The sequence below is a fragment of the Lipotes vexillifer genome, unplaced genomic scaffold, assembly GCF_000442215.2.
Source record: "Lipotes vexillifer unplaced genomic scaffold, Lipotes_vexillifer_v1.1 scaffold1145, whole genome shotgun sequence".
Taxonomy (NCBI): domain Eukaryota; kingdom Metazoa; phylum Chordata; class Mammalia; order Artiodactyla; family Lipotidae; genus Lipotes; species Lipotes vexillifer.
The window spans coordinates 541,390-560,875 of record NW_006778097.1 but is presented as its reverse complement, the minus strand read 5'-3'; the positions used below and the strand labels follow the sequence as shown (position 1 = coordinate 560,875).

The window sequence follows — 19,486 nt, the reverse complement described above, 5'->3', positions numbered from 1 at the left end:
CTCATGGGATTTCCCGCCCAGTTTGGCTGCCCCCATGGAATGGTCACAGGCTTAGGCCAGAGGGAAGGAAGGGAACCCTTCCTGCCCCTCCCAACATGGCCCTGGACACTCTGCCACTCCTTGCCTTTATCTCCCCAGTAGGCTCATCTGGTTGCCCCACTCTGTCTCCTCTCTCTGGAGAATAAGTCCATTCTCTGATAGGAAATGGGGCTCTGCTTCTCAGTGCCTGCTTCCCATACAGAGCTGGTCCTAAAGCAAGGACTAGCAGGACAGCTGAACAAGAAGATGGACCTTGGCCTCCCCAGAAACAGAGAAATATCCTGAAAGGAAGCACCAGGGTTGAACACTCAGATGGAGCGCAAGGGCTTCAGGACACCCTCTCAGGCATTGCTGTGCCTCTGGGAGGGCTCAAAAGGGAACTGGAGTCCACAGAGGCCTCCCTCCAGCCTCCTCCAGGCCTTCTCCACTGCAGGCAGCTGCAGAGAGCATCTCCTCTCTGCCTAGAAAATTTGTCCTCCAGCCCTGGAGTCACCACCTCCAGTAAGCTTTCCCTGATTGCCCTAGGTGGGAAACCTTGCTTTCCCAGGCTCTGGGGCTTTGGTCCCCACTTCTGTTGTAGTACACATTGCTCTCTGTTAGAATTATCTGTCTGTGTACCTGCTCCCTCACTAGACCGAAAATTCCTGATCTTTGAACCTCAGTGCCCGGCTTGGAGCCTAACAGGCAATGAATGCAGGAAGGGATGGCTGTCATGTGGGCTCCTGACAGCCTCTTCCCCAGGCCAAAGCAGCACCCGCTAAGGCGTGATGGCTGGGCCTGCACCTTGCTGCAGCAAAACCAGCCAAGACCAGAGAGGGAAGGTGTGCAGGGAATAAGGAGGGGATACCCAGAACTCACGGCCCCTGAGGCTCTTACCTGCTACCCGGTGGGCCACAAGCCCCTCCAGGTTCAATGGCTCCTCCTCTGGAGTTCGAGATGGGTCTGAAGTCACCTCCTTCGGTGGAAGCTGAGGCTGAGTGGTGAGGCCAGGGAGAGAGACTGGGGGCAGCTGAGGCCCCAGAGAGCTCTGGGTGTTTGGAAGGAAGGCAGACGAGGAGGAGGCGGCTGGGCTCTTTGGACGGTAACTCTGGTTGGGCCCCGTTAGACACGGCTGATAATCATAAGGTGAGTAAGGCCTGCCAGGAGGGACAGACTCCAGGGAGGCCCGGGGAGCAGGCTCAGGGGTGCCCAAGGAATGCCCACTGGGGATGTAGCCAGATCTGGACTGGGTCAGTGGATGGGACTGGGAGGAAGAGCCAGAGAGGGGCTGGGAGGAGAGCGGGGAAGCGCCGGGCCAGGCCCCAGGGACACTCTGGGACTTGTGCAGTGGGGCGGCCGCCGTGGCTGGCTCCAGATCCAGCATCAGCATATTGAGGGCTTCGATGGACTGCTCGATCTCCTGCTGGGAGGCCGCCCGCGGGAACTCGGGGAGGCCAGGCATGGGGGGCTCTGCCAATGGCTGGGGACTGGGCCTGCTGAGCCCGAGGCTCTCCAAGTGGGCTCTTTCCTGCTGGCGAGGAGGTGGGTGAGGCTGCCAGGAATTCAGGCCCCTCTGCACAGCCTCCCGGCTGCTCCCCCCCCGGGCTGGAGCTGGGGGCAGCTGGGGCTTGGTTTCCGGAAAGGACTGAGAGCGGAACATACCGCTGGGGTCATGGCCATAGTGGGAGGTGGTCATTGACTGTGGCCAGGCTGGGTGGGGCCCCTCCCGCTGGTAGCCAGCTAAACTCTCCTGTGCAGAGTAGGAGGGTCGCATGGGGGCAGGGTGGCCAGCTTGGGCAGGCACTGCCCGGCTGGCAGACTCATAGGGGTATCCCCCGCCATTGACTATAGGTTCCACGGGGTAGGGCTTGTCCAGACCGTTGGTCAGTGGAGACAGGGCCTCCGGGTAGCCCCCCTCACTGGTGTTAGTGACCCCATCCAGGGAGGACAGTGTGCCCATGCTGCCCACGCTGTGCCCATCCTGGTTGGGCAGCTCATCATCCAGGATGTCTGTCTCCCGCTCAGATGCCAAGGCCCTGCCATTGACGTGAACCTGGGCCGGGACGACATGGCGGCCGGAGGAGGGCGCAGCAGGGCCCCCCGCCAGGCGGGACCGGAGATGTTGCATGTGGTACATGGTGCCTTGCTTCTCTCGCTCCAAGCCAAAGCCACTGAGCAGGCGGTCCAGCTCACGCTTCTCCTCGGGACTCAGGGAAGCAGGGGCAGTGGAGGGGCTGGGGGCAGGCTCATCGGTCTTGTCTGTCTTGGTGGAGGCCGTGGAGTTGCCCGAGTCGCTGCTCACGGAGAGGGTGTGCTCCACGTGGTTGGGGGTAGCCGACAGAGCGGGCCGCGTGGCGTCGACGGCCCCGGTGCTCCCGTGCAGGGAGTCCTTTTTCTTTACCTTGGCGTACAGGCTCCCATCCAGGGGTCCCTGCGTGTGGCCCACAACCTCTACAAGAGAGGGACCAGAGGGGAGACAGACAGTAGATGTCAGTGGGAGGCGGGACATCTTCTATTCTCCCGAGGAAAGCAGCTGAAAGCTTCCCTTCCCTGGATCCCCAAAGGGAATCCTCTCAGCACCCCGAGATACAGCCAAGGTGGCAGAAGGGCAACAGGACAAAAGGGCTCTTTCCCCGAGCTTCTGAGCAGAGCCCTCCCCTGCACCCAGGGTCAGGGCCAGGCAGTGAAGTCCAAGGTTGGGCCGGGGTCCTGGGGGCAAGATGCCCCAGTCCAAAGCCTGGATGTGGCACTGCACTCGCTTCCCAAGGACCTGGGGTGTTGGGCCAAGATGGGGTCCAGCAAAGGTGGCAGGCCCGGTGTTAAAGAGGGCACAGTTCCCCTCTGAATGCCAGGGCCCGTGGAGGTTCTGGAAAGGAGCTTCAGGGTCCAAGGGTGGAGGGAGCATCTTAGGGATTGAGGACACAAAAGGAGAGGCTTTCAGTAGGGAGAGGTGCCCCCTGAGCCATTTTGTCTGAGATGCTCTGGGGACCCCGTGAGCAATACTTTCTCTGAAAGGAAAAAGTGAGCGCTGGGTGGCTAGAGGCCAAAGGGCTGACTCAGGAACGAAGAACTTCCCTGCCCAGAGGAACTCAGTGATTTCACACCCCGTACAGTCAGCAGTCCAGCTTCCAGCCTTGACACACACACACACACACACACACACACACACACACACACACACACACACACACACACACACACACACACACACACACACACACCCCTCCCTTCCTCCCCCTCCAAGGCAGGCCCCCAACTGGCAAGAAAAAAAGCCCCCTCCCAAACTCCAGCCCAGACACCAACAATCACACACACACTCACACACAGAAAACCAAAAGACATCCAGAGACACACACTCCCACCAGAAATCACCCAAATCAAAAACACCCAGACACATGCACTCATGGAGTACACCAGACAGCCCCAGCACGGCGGTCAGAAAGAGCAGGTGTGGATACAAATACACAAATACTAATGTTAACAGCTAACATTCAGGGAACACTTTGCTACGTTTACACATACGTTATTTCTAATCCTGTGAGTCAGGGTTGTTATGCCTATTTTAAAGACGGAGAAACTGAGACATGAAACCATTTATTTGCAGACACATAGTACTTGGTAAAGCTGGGATTTTAAATCAGAACTAATTTAAAATTTTTTTAAAAACTAAATTAAAATCAAAGCTAAAGCAGAACTTCAAAGACCACACAATTTTTTATCATTCTACACTGTCATATCACACACACACACCCCCACAGAATAAACACATAGAAAGTAGCAATACCCCAAAATAAATACTGAAATTTAAAGCCACAAACATTTCAGAAAATACAAGCTCCTACCATGCCCAAGGATCAGCCCTCAGGCCAGAAGTGGCAGCCTCTAAAAATAAACACTCATACAGAAGTCCACAGCCAAAAACAAGTGATCAGACAACCGCAAAACAGGAACATCCTGATCAACATACACACACACAAACCACAGGCCAACCAAATGACGTCACCCAAGCACTAGCACCGACATGCCCGACAAGGCACACCGTCCACACACCCCCCCTGGGGTCTGGAGGCTCTGTCCATTCACTTAACTCTCCAGAACCATCTCTCTGCCCCCAGTTTTCCCTGGGGCTTTGGGGTCTCAGCCAGCAGCAGGCCCCAAGTGACACGGGGCCAGAGTGTTGCCGCAGCCCAGGGTTCACAGGGATGGCGCTGGTCTGAACTGGAAAAGCGTTTTGGCTGAGAAAGGTCTGATTCTCCGAAAACCTGCCCCTTGTTCCGGGACCCCAAAAGGCCACTAAGATGCAGGTATACACATGCTGCCTCTCCCAACTCACATGGCATCATCCCTAAAGGGGCCGAAATGTAGATGAGAAGCTGCCCCTCATGCTGTGTCCTTCCAAAGAACTGGGTTCCATGTTATACACACACAAAAAAGACTCTGACTGGCTGTTTCCAGAGGAGAAAAGTATTGCAGACAGAAGGCTCTCATCCATTCAGATTTTGGAGGGTGGTTCCCGTGAGGATGGGCCCCTCACACCACTTAGTGGCTGTCTTTCCTTCTCACTGTACCCAGAAAGCTGCTGGCCCATTCCTAGGCCCTGGCCCTACTCTCCAGCCCACACCATGAGATGACACAGTATTTCTCCCGGGCCTGGGATCTCCTCCATGCCCTGAAGCCCCTCATCTCCCAGGCCCATGCGCACATAGGCTGGGAAGCAGCGAGGAGGAGCAAGGCAAAGGGTGGAGTGTCCAATGGCCTCCCATTTATACTCAGAAGGCAATGAGAACCACTGGGTGCGAGCCAGAGCAGACCCGAGGGTATTCCCTCCTAGGAGAAAGCAAACCCACTCCAGCACCTCACTAGGGTTCACAAAAGAAAAGCTGTTGGCAAGAGAGATAAGAAAGCATCTTCCGGGCTTCCCTGGTGGCGCAGTGGTTGAGAGTCCGCCTGCCGATGCAGGGGACGCAGGTTCGTGCCCCGGTCCGGGAGGATCCCACGTGCGGCGGAGCGGCTGGGCCCGTGAGCCGTGGCCGCTGGGCCTGCGCGTCCGGAGCCTGTCTGATACCTTGGCCCTCTGGCCACGCCCTACCCTTCACTGCCTTTGAAAATATGCCAATATTAAACTTATTCTGCCACGACGGCATTTACCCCGACATGGGCTACTGTTCGCCGGAACAACATCAGGAAAATAACTGCCAGGCAACTAAGGCTTAGTAAGAAAATCTAAGAAGTGCAAACTGTTTAATTAAATCCCATTTGCCAAGTACAGGTGGAAATGCCTGTTGCTGATCTCAAAGAAGGGGCCGGCTGTTCCTGATGCCCAGTGCTGGCAGCATGCTCCAGGCTGTGCTACACCTGCATTGGGTCATCTTCCTTTTCCAATCAAGAGGAGAAACTGAGGACACCCAGGCCCCTCCTAGGTCTGTCAGCCCCTGTGAGGGCTCTGCTGAAATCCCAGTGCACCTGAGGGGCACGAACACCTGCTGCTCCCATCAGGAGTGAAGGAAAGTGCCCACATCCCTCACGCCATACAACACGCTCGTCATCCCCTTCTCCCCATCAACCACGTCCACATTAAGAGCTATTCACCAGGACCGCAAGAAGCCGGAACACCATGTCGGTTTCAATCTATTAAGGCAGGAAGGGCAAAAGAGAGAGGCGGGCAGAGCAAAGAGGAGTGAAACAGAGTGGCGTAGGAGGAGAGGGGACTTCGAGAGGTGAGGGGAGATGGCTTCAAGGCTCTTAAGGGGCCACCAGATCCATCTTGAAGTCCCAGCAGCCTCTATGGGCCCAGTCAGTTCAGGTAAAAACATCTCAGATGACAGGGAGGTGGACACCCAGTGGGAGGGAGCAGGGGACAGAGGGAGGGACCTGCCTGGATGGAGCTCTGGGTGCTGAGAAGGGGAAACACAAGGTATAGGCAGCCCAGGGGGCTGAGCTCCCAGGCCCCCAACCCAGGCCAGCCTGGACATGCTGCCCATTTCTCTAGGGAAGTGGAGAAGTCTCTTCAAGGCCCTGCTTGCTTTGTCTGATTATGCCTGGCTCTTCCCAGCAGCTGCTCCAAGCCCTGGACTCCACCCTCAACACTGAGCTGGATTGCAGCAAGGGGCCCTTATTCCACGGCGGCCGTAATCCAGATGTGCGTGTCATGCTTCTGGAAAGCTCTGAGGAAAATCCCCAGCTGACTTGGACGTGGACCTACTCTCTACTCCCTACCCCCTAGGCTCCCTCAAATGAACTGCGGAAGTTCGGGTGTAGCTGGAAGCACAGCACAGGCCAGTACGCAGGAAAGGAAAGATGTGTCCATCCCACACACTTCAAAAGGAACAAAAGAAATAAACATGGGATGCTAAAGTGATAAAGGGTTTGGGCAGTTGCTGTCTAATTTTGATGTTCATAAGAATCTTCTCCGGGGATTGTTAAAAAATTGTAGATTCCAGGGCCCTATCTCCAAAGATTTTCACGCATAGATCTAGGGTAGGGCCAAGAATCAGCATTTTAACTAGCTCTCAGGGGCTTCTGGGTAACATCTTGAGAAACCCTGACCCAGGTGGTCAGCGTTTTGAGCCCTGAGGTTAAGGACCTCCGCCTCTCTCACTAATGTCAAGTGGGGGAGATGTCACTTATTTAGGTGTCAGAACAGACAGGCCAACCGGGAAAAGTAAAGGGTGCCAGCCTGGTGGACTGCAAGAAAGTGACTCAGTGACGAGAGACCCCTCCCTGTCCAAGAGCAGACCTGTTGTGCACAGTGAATGATTTATTAAGGTCTTCAAGATGGGGGCCTTCATGATAAAAAGTCCTTTGGGTCCACGTCCAGCAGAATAACAGCTCATTACAATACATTACCCGGAGCAGTGATGACCAACCAACATGGAGGAAAATCAATGCCGTGCCAATAGGAAGAGGCACGGTGCCCACCCTGGACACAAGCGGTTTAGAGGCAGACGAGGGCCCCAGCAAGCCAGGAGGGACTCTCAGCTCCTTAAACGTGGGAATGAGGCATCAAAAACCACGTGTGTCGGGCAGGTAGGTGAGCTTTGACAAACAGTGAAGCTTGGCCAGGACGCAGCCAGGAGAGCAAGTTCTGGGTGTGTTATCCCTTTAGCCACAACCTCTTCCCCAGCCACGGGGTGGGGAGGTGGGCTGAGGCTGGTGGCGGGGGGGCAGCTACTGAGAAGCAACGTGTGAAAGCCAGAGGAAGGGTACCAGGGAGGCCAGAGGGATGCAGTTCCCCGCCCCCTCACCAGCTCACTCAGAAGGATGGCCCCCATCTTAACGGCTAATTCAGCTTGTGTTAACCACTAAACCTCCTTAACCATGCGGAGCCTGGCCTCCGAGCCCATCAGGTGAAGATTCAGATGCTTACTTGCAGGTTTGCTGAGTGACAGGATTCAGGCACTAAGCACCTTGAGCTAGGCCTGGCACATCCACAGGCATGCTAACCTCTCCCCTTGCCGGCCATGCAGACCTTTTATCATCTGGCCCCCACCTGCCTTTTGAAGCCTCCCCTTCACTGTCCTCAATACTCCAAACACGCCCCACTCTACTCATACTACTCACATGCTCTTTCGCACCCTGTGCCTCGCACACACTGTTCCCGCTCCTGAAAGGCCCTTCCCCACCCTGCTCCCGCAACTCCTAACCTCCTTGGCAAACCTCTTCCTCCTCCTTCGGGCTCAGTGTGAACCTCTCTGGGAAGCCTCCCTTGGCCTTAGCCCTTTCCTACAGTCCGCCAGACTCAGATAAATCTTTTTCCTGTTCCCACTGCGCTGTTCCCATGACTGTAACACTGGTCACCCACTGGACAGACACTACTGTTGACCACGTTTGTCTTCCCCACTAAGTTCCTTGAGGAAGGCCTTGACCTCTTTCTCTCTCTCCTCTAGTCCCTGGTTCGCAGAGAGTACCATTCACGATGTGGTCTATGTCAACGGTGCCTCTTGGAATTCAATGTGCAGCTCACACAGCTATACAGGATGGCCCTACAGAGTGCAGGGCCTGGCACACGTGAGATGTTCCATCAGGCTTCTTGCATGACATTAAATAAAGCTTTATATAGTCCTGTCAGCCACTGAGATACTCTGCTCCCACTGCCACCCAGAGAAGCGGAAAATCAGGGACTCAAGGTGGACCTCGAGCTTCTCCCAGAGGGAAGAGACACACCACAGCCAAAATATCATGAAAGAGGGGTGTTGGTAGCACAGGCTGGGCCCCGTGCAAGTCCTTGTAAACTGGCTGAGCCAGAGCCCACCCTATGGCATCCCCCACAGGACGCCTCAGCCACACTCCAGCCCAGTCCAGTGGACATTCGCTCTCCTAGCCGAGGACCCCCTGCGGTATCTGAAGAATTCCCCCCAGAATGCCCAAATACAAATTTTGCACATAATTTCAGAGGGGTGACGGACACCCAGGGGAGGTATGTGAGGAGGGATGGAGGATGGAGAGAGCTGTGGGGAACCTCAGCCCCATGGCTCGAGCATGGCCTGGGGGGTCCTCCTGAGACACCCAGGCAATGGCAGAGGGACCTCCTGTGGCCCATCTGTGACAGTCCCAGACTCCACCCATGCTGACCTCCCCGCGCAACCCTCGCAGCCAGCCAGGGCCCGAGGCAGCCCTTTGTTCGAAACACAGCTCACAGAGAGTTCTAGAACTTCTCTAAATAGGAATGGGCTTCCTCGGGGGCTCTGAAGAGCTTCAGAATTAGGGGTTGAAGACTGAGTCTCTGCAGGGGAACCACAGAGAGGAGATACAGCCTCTGAGAGGCAAAGCGGGCAGGTGACAGGTGCAACCTCAGGGACTCAGGTTCACAGTGGGAAGTGTCCACTGGTGCCACACTGACAAGCACGGGGCCCTGTGGGCAGGGACGGATGAGTCCCGGTGTGGCAGACACCTGTCTTTCTTCTCGTTTAGCAGCACTCAGAGGGAACCCACTGCATTTTCAGATACTAGAGAGAAGAGAACAAGATTCTTCCCAGGGCTGCTGTCAATCTTTACACAGGTGGCTCTGTCCCCTGTACAAGGGACCTCACCAGGGTCACCCCAAAATCTGCCTCTGTGGACCCAGGGAGGGTCCACACCTGGCCGCCTCCGCCAATCTGCTGAGGCAAGAAAGAAGGAGGGAGGCACTAAGCCCAGGGCCCAGACGGAGCCCCCGTCTGAATTTCAGAAGATGGAGAAAGTCACCATCCAAACAGAAATGGAAACCAGAGCCGCCTCCCACCAGCAGCTCCTGCCTGTGGCTCCCGGGACCAGCTGAGCCGTGAGAGCTTTTTAAAAGCCATGGGGTTTGGGGAGCTGACGTGCCTTGAGGGCTCGGTTAATCCACTGCCCACCCCTCATCTTACAGGACAATAAGGCTCTGTAGGCTCCGGGAAACCCCCGAGGTCACCCAGCTCGAGGGCTATAGACTCGCCTCCCTGCTTCCAAGTACAGCGCTCTTCCCCCTAATGGCACTTCAAGGTGAAGACGCTGGAGGAGCCTGGGGGGCGGGGGCACTCTCCAGCTGTGGCTGCAGACCAAGAACCTCATGATATAAGATACGGGGGGGGGGCTGGGTCAAGTGATGATGACAGATGTGTCCCCAGGGCCTCCTCAGGAAGGACCCACACACTTTACACAGATACCATCTTACTTGCATTCCTCCAGAGAGAGGGGAGTAGGCACAGAAAACCTCACGGTGACCTTTCTTTCAGACCCAAGGGACCAGGGCCTGGAGGGTGAGTGACCTGCCCGGTCACGGGCCAGCCCACGCCAGTGGGGTGAACGTGAACTTGCAGACCAGCCTCCTGACTCCAGCCTGGACTTCAGCTCCCACGCCAGGCACTATAACCAGAGCCTGGCACTCCCAGTCCCCTCCCTCGGCCTATCCGGGCAGCAGATATCACAGGCACACTCCGGATGGTAAAAATAGCTCCTGAGCCCACAATAACCGATGTCCTTCTTTGCCAGGCCAGGGCACCCGCCTGGACACTCAGAGATTCCTGGCCAGGGGCACAGTCGAGCCGCCAAGAGCCCTGTCAAAGTTGGGAGAAAGCCATGAATGGGAGCCCACAGGAGGCCAGTGGGGGAATGGTCAGCCCCGAGGGTGCCACAAAGTTCAGACCACAGAACTGGGGGTGCGGGTGCTGTCCTGAATAAACAGGAATGTTTCAGGGGCGAGTCCATGCCTCCGCCACATGCCCTCTGCCAATCCCATTCTCTCCCGCCATGAACCACTACCCCAAAGGGTGAGGCCGCTCAGATCCACTGCCCCCCTCCAACGCAGCCACCCCTCAGACCCGAGGCGGCAGCTCTTACACATTCCAGAGCAGCGAGTCCAGGAAGGAGGTGGCCAGGTCAGCCCCATCTGCCTCCAAAGGCAACGCCAGGGGCCACAGCCCCACGCAGACACACACCCTTCCCCAGTCCAGGTCCACGGCAGCCCCCAGCCCCCAGGCCCAGAAGCCACCCTCCACCCTCTCCCCGGATCCAGCGGAGAGCCACACGAGGACACACACGGGAGAGACAGTTGCCCGGCAGACACTTACCCTCTGGACAGAGAGAGAGCGAGGGGAAGGAAAAGAAGCGCTCTGAATTGATCTCTGCTCCTTGTGCCTCAAGTTTCAAATAATCCGTCCATGGCTGCAGCTCCCAGCACTGTCTGTGTCCTACTTGGGCTCCCTCGGACTGTCAGAGGTGGGAGGAGCCAGTGCCGCCTGCCTGCCCTGCCTGTGGCTCTGGAGCGCGCGCGCGCGCGCGCGCACACACACACACACACACACACACACACCCACCCTCCACCCTCTCCCCGGATCCAGCGGAGAGCCACACGAGGACACACACGGGAGAGACAGTTGCCCGGCAGACACTTACCCTCTGGACAGAGAGAGAGCGAGGGGAAGGAAAAGAAGCGCTCTGAATTGATCTCTGCTCCTTGTGCCTCAAGTTTCAAATAATCCGTCCATGGCTGCAGCTCCCAGCACTGTCTGTGTCCTACTTGGGCTCCCTCGGACTGTCAGAGGTGGGAGGAGCCAGTGCCGCCTGCCTGCCCTGCCTGTGGCTCTGGAGCGCGCGCGCGCGCGCGCGCACACACACACACACACACACACACACACACACACACCACTCCCTCCCTCTCCCTCTCGCTCACGCGCACGCGCGCTCTCTCTCTCTCTCTCTCTCTCTCTCTCTCTCCCCCTCTCAGCTCGGCTTGCTCTGCCTCACTCTGGCTTGTAGGAAGCCAGTGGGATAAAACTCTGTCTGTAATTTCAGCCAGCTGGGTCCCCAGGGCTTCACTTATCATCCCGTAGCTATGCAGCTCTTGAATGACATCACAGTGGCTTCCCAAGCCCTCCACATGGAGTGAGAAGTGGCCAGGCCAGCCCATCTCCGGCCCCAGCTCCATCCTAGTCCAGCGATGGCCCCAGCCCCATCCAGGCCCAGCACAGCCCAGCACAGCCTCAGAACTGCCCCGGCCCGGCCCCAGTCCCAAACCCACTGTGGCTCCAGGACCCAGAGAAGAAGTGGGAGAAAAGCGGCTGGGATGTGAGGGAGAGGGAGAGGGAAGGGTGAGAGCTCCTATGAGGGTATTGAGATTTATTTCCCCAAATTTTTCCACATTTTTTTCCCATTCTCAGCAAATGAAAGGCAGAACAGATGACAACAATTTTCCAGCTGCTGAACAATAAGGTGGAAATCTTTTTTTTCCTCTCTCTCTCCCTTCTCGCCACCCAGCACACACCCGCCACAGGGCAGAGTCTAGGAGCCAGGACACTTCCTTGGCTTATAAAAGGGGGAAAACCCCCACAAGCTCCTATATCTCCCAGAGGTGACCATGGGACCTAAATGGAGGCACTGGGGTATCACACATGCAGGATGCTGGGAGGGATGGGAGCCCCAAAGTGAGATTTGCAGTGCAAAGCTTTGGATTCTGACCCAGGAACCTTGACCATTTTTGAGGCCTGACTTTGGGAAGGCGAGCGTGTGTCTGGCTCAGGACACTGACCTGCCAGGCCACCTGAGATGCCTCCAGGTGACTGGCTATTGGTATTTAGTTTATTCCCACCCATGACAATCACGAATGGCGGAGAGGATAACTTTTTGGAGTGTAGGTGATGTCTACCCTCACATCTAAGCAGCCAGATCCAAAGGAGCCCCCTCAGCTGGAAGCCACACGAGCTGCCCAAATGACCCCATCAGCCTGGTGTGCCCTGAAAAGTACCAGTAGTCCCTAACTGACAGCAGGACACCAAATTCCATCTCTTATTTGCATTTCAATTGAATGCCCAACCCAACTCCCACAGGCAGTAGGAGATGGCCTAGGATTTGCAGCCAGGCCAGTAGTGGTTTCGAGGCCTAGTGCCTCCTTGTCCGAGCCCCAGTTAGTCTGCCACCCCTAAGCGCTTCCGCAGCCACCCCACGCTGATGCCCAGACCTTTCACAGACAGGTCGGGCACCGCAGGCCCGGGAGGGAGAGGCATGCCGGGTGCAGACCACACACTTCTCCCTCTTCGGAGCAGACACCGCATCCCTAGCCCCCTCCCCACTGCCAGCATCACTAGCTGCTTCCTTCTGAGAGTAAAGACGAAAAATAAGAGGAAGAACAAAAATGGCACCCTGTACTCTGGCCCTTGCGCTATCTTAACGGCATTTTCACTGATGAGATGGGGAACACCCCAGCCCAGCGTCAAAGACTTCACAGAAACCATCAAGAATGGGGAAGGGAGAAAAGGGGCTCCATGCCTCAGGCTCCAAACGGGGGGCAGAAGGACCTCCAGCTTTCCCGGCGCAGGACTGCTGTAAGACCACAGTTTGGACAAACTACTATAATTATCCTCTTACCTCCATAGAGCCTTCTGGGACTAACTGACAAACCCCAGGCTCTTGAAAGGGTATGATCAACCAGTCCACCCAATAGTCCCTACCCTTACAACAGTGTTAACCTAGATTTTATTTGCATACGACCTTCATGTTTATCTGCACATCTGAATCCCATCAATAGTATTATTTTGATAAGATTTTGTAAAATTTTTAAAATAAAGTTAACTTCCAAGTAGTTCAGAGCATCAATATCCATGATATCACAGATTTGGTGTGAAAGCTATACACTTTCTCTTCTAATATGCTTTAAAATAAATAGACTTAAAATCATTTCATATATAATTACCAGTCTGGCCAATGTACCATACTTTGGAAACACCACCATACAACAGTCTCTGTAAGTAGCAACCCGATCCCATGGTTCTCTGCTACCATCCAGGGACTGGCTGCACCAGAAGGCTCTGGGGAGTTTTATAAAAACCCTGACCCCCTGGCCCCACCCCAGTCCTCCAGAGGCTGAATTGCCAGGGGTGGGACCTGGGAATCTGAATTGTAAAACACTCTCCAGTGGAGAATGCTAGGCTGCCAGGTTGGGCAAAAAATGGTCCTAGCTGTACTTAACTGTTTTCAATTATAGGGATCTTACTCTCTACCCCAAAAGCCCATTTCATCATTAGATGGCTCTAACAGATAGATTTTAGCTCCCTGACTCTTCCACTAACCTTGTGGTGCCTGATTGGGTGGCTCAGACAAGCCAAATCTCGGCCACATGAGAGCTTCAGACACTGAATGGGATGTGCAAGTCCTCCTGAGTCTCTCCTTTGACAGACAAACCTCCCTGACTCCCACCTCCAAAGTCCCTGAGCCCACCGTACCTCTCTTTGCTTCTCCTCACCACCTGAGCACTTCTACCGGTGGTTTTTATCACTCTGAAGCAAGGGATGACCCATGTGGGCTCTCTGACCTATGAGGAGCACCACAGGCCTATCACCTTCCAGTTTCTGGAAACCATGCCTTTAATAATGCAACCTAAATTTATACCCAGCCCTTTTGACTCGTTTCACTTCAGCATCTGCCAGGAACACAGTGGCTAAGAACACGGGCTTAGGGGTCGAGCCGACACTGGTTTAAATGCAGACACTACTACTTACTAGCGTAGTGCAACCCTGGGCCAATTACTTAATTTTTCTGAGTTTCAGTTTCTTTATCTATAAAATGGGTATCTCAGAGAGTACTGCAAAGACTGATACCATGCGTGTAAAGCACTCAGCACAGTAAAAAGCACACAGAGGTGCTCTAAATGAGGCAGCCACGTATATACAACAACCATCACCTCGACATCTGCTTCCCAATCCTCCTTCCCTACCCGGCCCACCCTGAACAGGACCTCAGTGACCCTAGCTCACTGGGCCCAGATGAAACACACCCAGTGCTTAAGCTTCAGGACATATCATTTGGCCTGTCCTTTCTCTGCTCAAATATCATGGCATCGAGTGTCCAGCAAAGAGAAGAGTCTCACAAAACGGCCCAGACTCTGAGGATGTGATGTTGTTCAATCAACAAACACTGGGTCTGTCCCGGCAACAGTTACTGCCAACAGTATGCCTGAAAATGCCACCCCCTCTCCCCGCTCCAGAGATGGCTTCAACACCGAGGACCAAGAGGAGGGAGGGGTGGCATCTTTCCAGACCTGGTTTTTTGCTCTTTCTCGTAAGGAACAAAATGGCTGAGTGTTTTGGTTTCCAAGAAACCCAGTCCGAGCACAGAAGCAGGAAGCAGAGCAGAGTGAGTGTCTTCACTGAAGGGCAACCTCACACCCTACGAGTGTGAGAGGTGAGGTCCCAAAGACAAGAGACTGAGGAGACAACTAGACCGGTGGTCCTCCCCCGAGGCGATGTACTCTCCAGGGAACATGAGGCAATGGCTGGAAATATCTGGGGTTGTCACATCTAGAAGAAATGCTATTGGCATCCAGTGGGTAGAGATGCTTCTAAACATCCTCTAACACACAGGACAGTCCCATGTCCAATGTCAATGGTGCCACAGCCAAGACACCCCGAAACAAACTGAGGGTGGAAGGAGTTTGGGGTGTGAGAGACAGAGCTCAGGACTGACTCAGGAGTCCTGGGTCCCAATCCCAGCTGGCCCACTAACTCACCTCGTGACCTTGGCCAAGTCATTTCCTGGGCCTCAGTTTCCAAAGTGGTAAAATGAGACAGAAGAGCAAGATGAGCTTTGCACTCTCAAACTTCTGGTTCTAAGCAGAACACAAGGAGGAGGAGAAAGGCCTGGCGTCCCAAGGCTCAAGGTGTGAAAGGTCTGGGGGGGCGAGGGAGGACCCTGGGGAAAGGCCACTGCCTGGGCTGGGTGTGGCGCAGGATGTGACATAGAAACAAGTCACAGACCCCCGCAGGACCTCCTCCCCACCTCCCAGCCCAGCACAGAGGGAAGGCAGGCTGACCCAGAGCTCAGGGCACCCCTCGCATGGCCCCAGCCTTCCAGGGTCTCCACATGGTACCTCAGGAAGGCAGTGGACAGGGCCAGGCTCAGAAGCGTGTTCCCTGAGAGTTGGGCAGGAGCCTCCGCACCAGAGGATCACCCAGGAAGGGCATCGCCAACTCCCAGGCAGATGGCTGAGCTGGGCAAGGGTCAGGGTAGATCCACTCACCTCCCTCCTGCCTCTCCCCACTCGGATTGCCCCCCGGGGCCTGGACACCACTTCAGTAGCAGTCCTCACTTGGGAAGGATGGAGGGAGAGTGGGGAGAGGGGCCGTGGGCTTGGGGAGCCAGGAGGAATGAGACAGCACAATGGAACGGGGAGGGTGCGTTTTAACTATGTGCTTGCACATTAATGGATGTTCTCTCCTTTGCTTCCACAACTGCCCTTCAAGGTAGCTCCCTGAAAAAGAGACCGAGGCTTAGAGGCTGTGCCTTGATCAAGATCACACTGCCTGTCTCACTGATGCTCAAGTTCTTTCTACTTCCCAGAGAGGAAGGAGGAAGGAAGCAGGAGAGGGACGGGCAAAGGATGAGAGCTTGGAGGACCCCATGGGATGAAGGGAGTGGAGGGTAACAATCAAATCACAAGCCCCATCATCCAAATGAGTGCTGTCCCCATCAAAGTGGTCCCTGGGAATTTTTATGCCTGTATCCTAACGATGCTGCCAGGGTTCAAAGCATTTCTGGAAACTTGTAGGGAACTGCCTCAGAGCTGGTTCACCACTCACACAATGAACCCGTCTTTGCACTTAAGGTCGATCCCATGTCAGTGGTGCTTAACAGGCCCACTAAGTACCTCACCTAAGTACTGGTTACCAGACTGGCCGTGCTTCATAACGACAGCTCCCTTCACTCTGTGGGGTATGCGGGGGGCGAGGGGTCTGCGGGGTTCTGTGCACGAGTGATGGGTGTTTGCAGAGGGCTCTCTGTGGTTCTGTTTTGAGTGGGTGAGGGGATGGGGATGGGTGTGGGATCTGGGTGGTCTCTGCTTCCTTTCCCAAACGGGTCCCTCTGTGTGCATGAGTATAACGAGGCTCAGGTAGGCATCTCCGTGAGGGTCTCCCAGCACTCGTGTGCAAGCTCACACACATGAGCAGGTGTGAGCCAGAAGCAGGAAGACCCTGCTGCAGGGGGACAAGCTGGGAGTGACCCTCTTGATCCACAGCAGCTACAGCACCATGGGGCACAGGCCTGGACAGGAGACAGGAGACAGGGAACCAGCCCAGGCCTCTTTCTAACCTTGTGAAGAGTGCCTGCCTGGCCCTTGAAGGCTGTCAAGCAGTGTGCAGAAAAAGCGGGACGGAGAGGCAGAGAGGAAGCAGGAAAGATCTGAGAAGCTTTGAGCTTTCATATCAAAATCTGATCTCACCGCCCCTGGAGAAGGAGAACAAACATTGAAGAACACGTTGCTGCTAACAGCTTTTTAAGCAATCGAAGCAACACCAGGCGAAAGTCTCCAACGAGCACCGGGGCATTGACTAGCTGCAAGGATGTAAAGACATGGTCCGCGATGAGAAAGGATGAGAAAGGCCGCCAACAGCTCCTGGCTCCCACCCACTGACAGCTCTGCACTGTTTCCCAGAACCAGGGGGCCCCACCGGCAGCCTGGATAAGCCGGCCCTGGCCATGTCCCTGCAGGAGAGTCTCGCAGGTACAAATAATGCTTGAGCAGAAAAGAAGGAGAAGGGGGAGTCTGGCAAGGCTCCCAAGGTCCCTTTGCATGCAGAACCTGCTGGGGCTTTGTCAGAACCCTCTAGACACTGCCTGTTCTTTCATGTTCATGCACCATGGTCACTCACCCTATCTGGACAGGTGTGTGGGGTGGAGGATTCTCCTCAACCTCAAGAAAATCCAGTCCTGCCACCAGCTCCCCATTCTCATGTGCCTCAAAAGCAAGACAGCTTTCTTGGAAGTCAGACCCCCACCTCGCCTGCTGCAGCTAAAACTTACTCTCTCCAACTCTGCTCTCCAATCCCTAACTGGCCACTGCACAATACACAGACCTAGAGAAAGTGTTGTCTGGCAGCGACAGCAGTAGACTGGGGCGGGGGGTGGGGGGAGGTCAAAGGGCCAGAGTACTAAGGAGTGATTGTGGACAGGCCTCAGTTTACTCCTCTGTGCAATGGGAGAGTACAACCAGATAGGTGGTCTCTGAACACCTGGCCAACTCTAGATGCTCAAGGATCCAACACAGAGAAGATGCTCAACCTGGCATTGTCTCTGTGGACCTGATGCTCCTCTCCTGCTTGGTCTTGCCTGGGTGGCTCCAGGCTCCAAACTCATCCAAGGCTATTTCTGCAGCAGACACAGAGCCCCTGGGGGCTATAACAGAAACAGTGACTTACAGAAAGTCTGGAAATACACGCCAGGCTGCAGAGGTTCCGAGGGCCATGCAGGGCAATAAAGAGGCTGATTTATTTTCATCAGTGAAATGCTGAAACCCAATCCCTGGAGCAAGCTGACCCAGCAGATGCGGCGGGGAGCTCCCCACCTGGAGCAGAATTAGTTAGATCGCAGCCTCCCAGGTCTCACCACTGGGGCTGACATTGGGAGGGACAGAAGCGGAGGCCAGGGTTGGCCAGCTCACCCAGTGTGATTCCAGGACCCTCGGGTTGGCCTCTTCCCACCCTTCCACTGGCCTGCAAGGGTCTCCGAAATGCAGGCACAGCAGGGCTAGGTCCACATACCCACTTGCGCGGGGCAGAAGGAGCAGAGGGACAGGAGGCAGGGTGCCTCAAACTCCTGCCCTCGTGAAGCCATGGCGAGGAACGGTGGGCATCAGAATCCCAGCTCTACATCTTCCTGGCTGTGTAAACACCGGGAGATTACTTAACCTCTCTGTGCCTGTTTCCTCATCTGTGAAATAGGAACAAGAGTACTCAGCTCACAGGAGGGTCATGAGGAGTAAAGGAAATAACGGGCACCTAATAGAACCTCACATGTGGAGGGTGTATACAGCAGGGAGAGATAGATTTTCCTCCTAGTGCCTAATCAAATTGCTGGTTGGGAGTGTCAATTAATACAACCCTTATGGAGGCCAGTATGATGCTATCAAAATTATATGGGCTTCCCTGGTGGCACAGTGGTTGAGAGTCCGTCTGCCGATGCAGGGGACACGGGTTTGTGCCCCGGTCCGGGAAGATCCCACATGCCGCCGAGCGGCTGGGCCCGTGAGCCATGGCCGCTGGGCCTGCGCGTCTGGATCCTGTGCTCCGAAACGGGAGAGGCCACAACAGCGAGAGGCCCACGTACCGCAAAAAAAAAAAAAAAATTATATATGCATATATTCTTCCATCCAGCAATTCCACTTCTAGAAATTTGTCCTACAGACAGACTTGCACAAATGAAATGGTGTTACGCACAAATAAAAACGTTACTCATTGCAGAATTTTTGAAAACAGCAAAAGATTAGAAACAACCTAAATGTCCATGTTACTTAAATACAGTTAAATAAAACACTAGTTAAATAAAACACAGAACTTATGTACAGTGGAATATCATGCAGCTGAAAAAAATGAGAAGGCTCTGTTATTATTTGTTTGAAAATTATTATTTGAAAAAAGTGAGAAGGCTCTTTGTTATTATTTATTATTATGAAAAGATCTCCATGCTTTGTCATTAGATGAAACTGCTCAGGTACAAGCCAGATCCTTATGGTGGTTACCGGACCCTAAACGATCTGGTCCCCATTACCTCTAACCTCATCTTCTATTACAACCTTCATTGCAGTCACATTGGCCCCTTTGCTGCTTCTCAAACATCTTAGGTGGGCTCCTGCCTCAGGACCTTTGCACTTGCTATTCCCCCTGCCTGGAATGCTCTTCCTCAGAGATTTGCTTGGCTGACTCCCTCACTTCCTTCAATTCTTTGTTCATATGCCCCTGCCTCAGTGAGGCTTAGGCTGACCAGGTTTTTTTTTTTTGGCTGTTGGGGTCTTCATTGCTGCTCACGGGCTTTCTCTAGTTGCAGCAAGCGGGGGCTACTCTTCATTGTGGTGCACAGCCTTCTCACTGTGGTGGCTTCTCTTGTTGCAGAGTATGGGCTCTAGGCACATGGGCTTCAGTAGTTGTGGCACGTGGGCTTCAGTAGTTGTGGCACGTGGGCTCTAGAGCACAGGCTCAGTAGTTGTGGCACACAGGCTTAGTTGCTCCACGGCATGTGGGATCTTCCC

General features: G+C 54.8%; 1 protein-coding gene across 2 annotated transcripts in view; it reads right to left on the bottom strand.

Annotated features, from left to right (window-relative positions):
* TNS1 (tensin 1) overlaps window positions 1–19,486 on the bottom strand; it is a 231,048-nt gene that overhangs the window by 44,904 nt on the left and 166,658 nt on the right. For both annotated transcript variants that reach the window (XM_007451428.1, XM_007451429.1), the window contains one exon: window positions 916–2,469. In XM_007451428.1, the coding sequence (XP_007451490.1) occupies window positions 916–2,469 (1,554 nt within the window). The remainder of the gene's footprint in view (window positions 1–915; window positions 2,470–19,486) is intronic.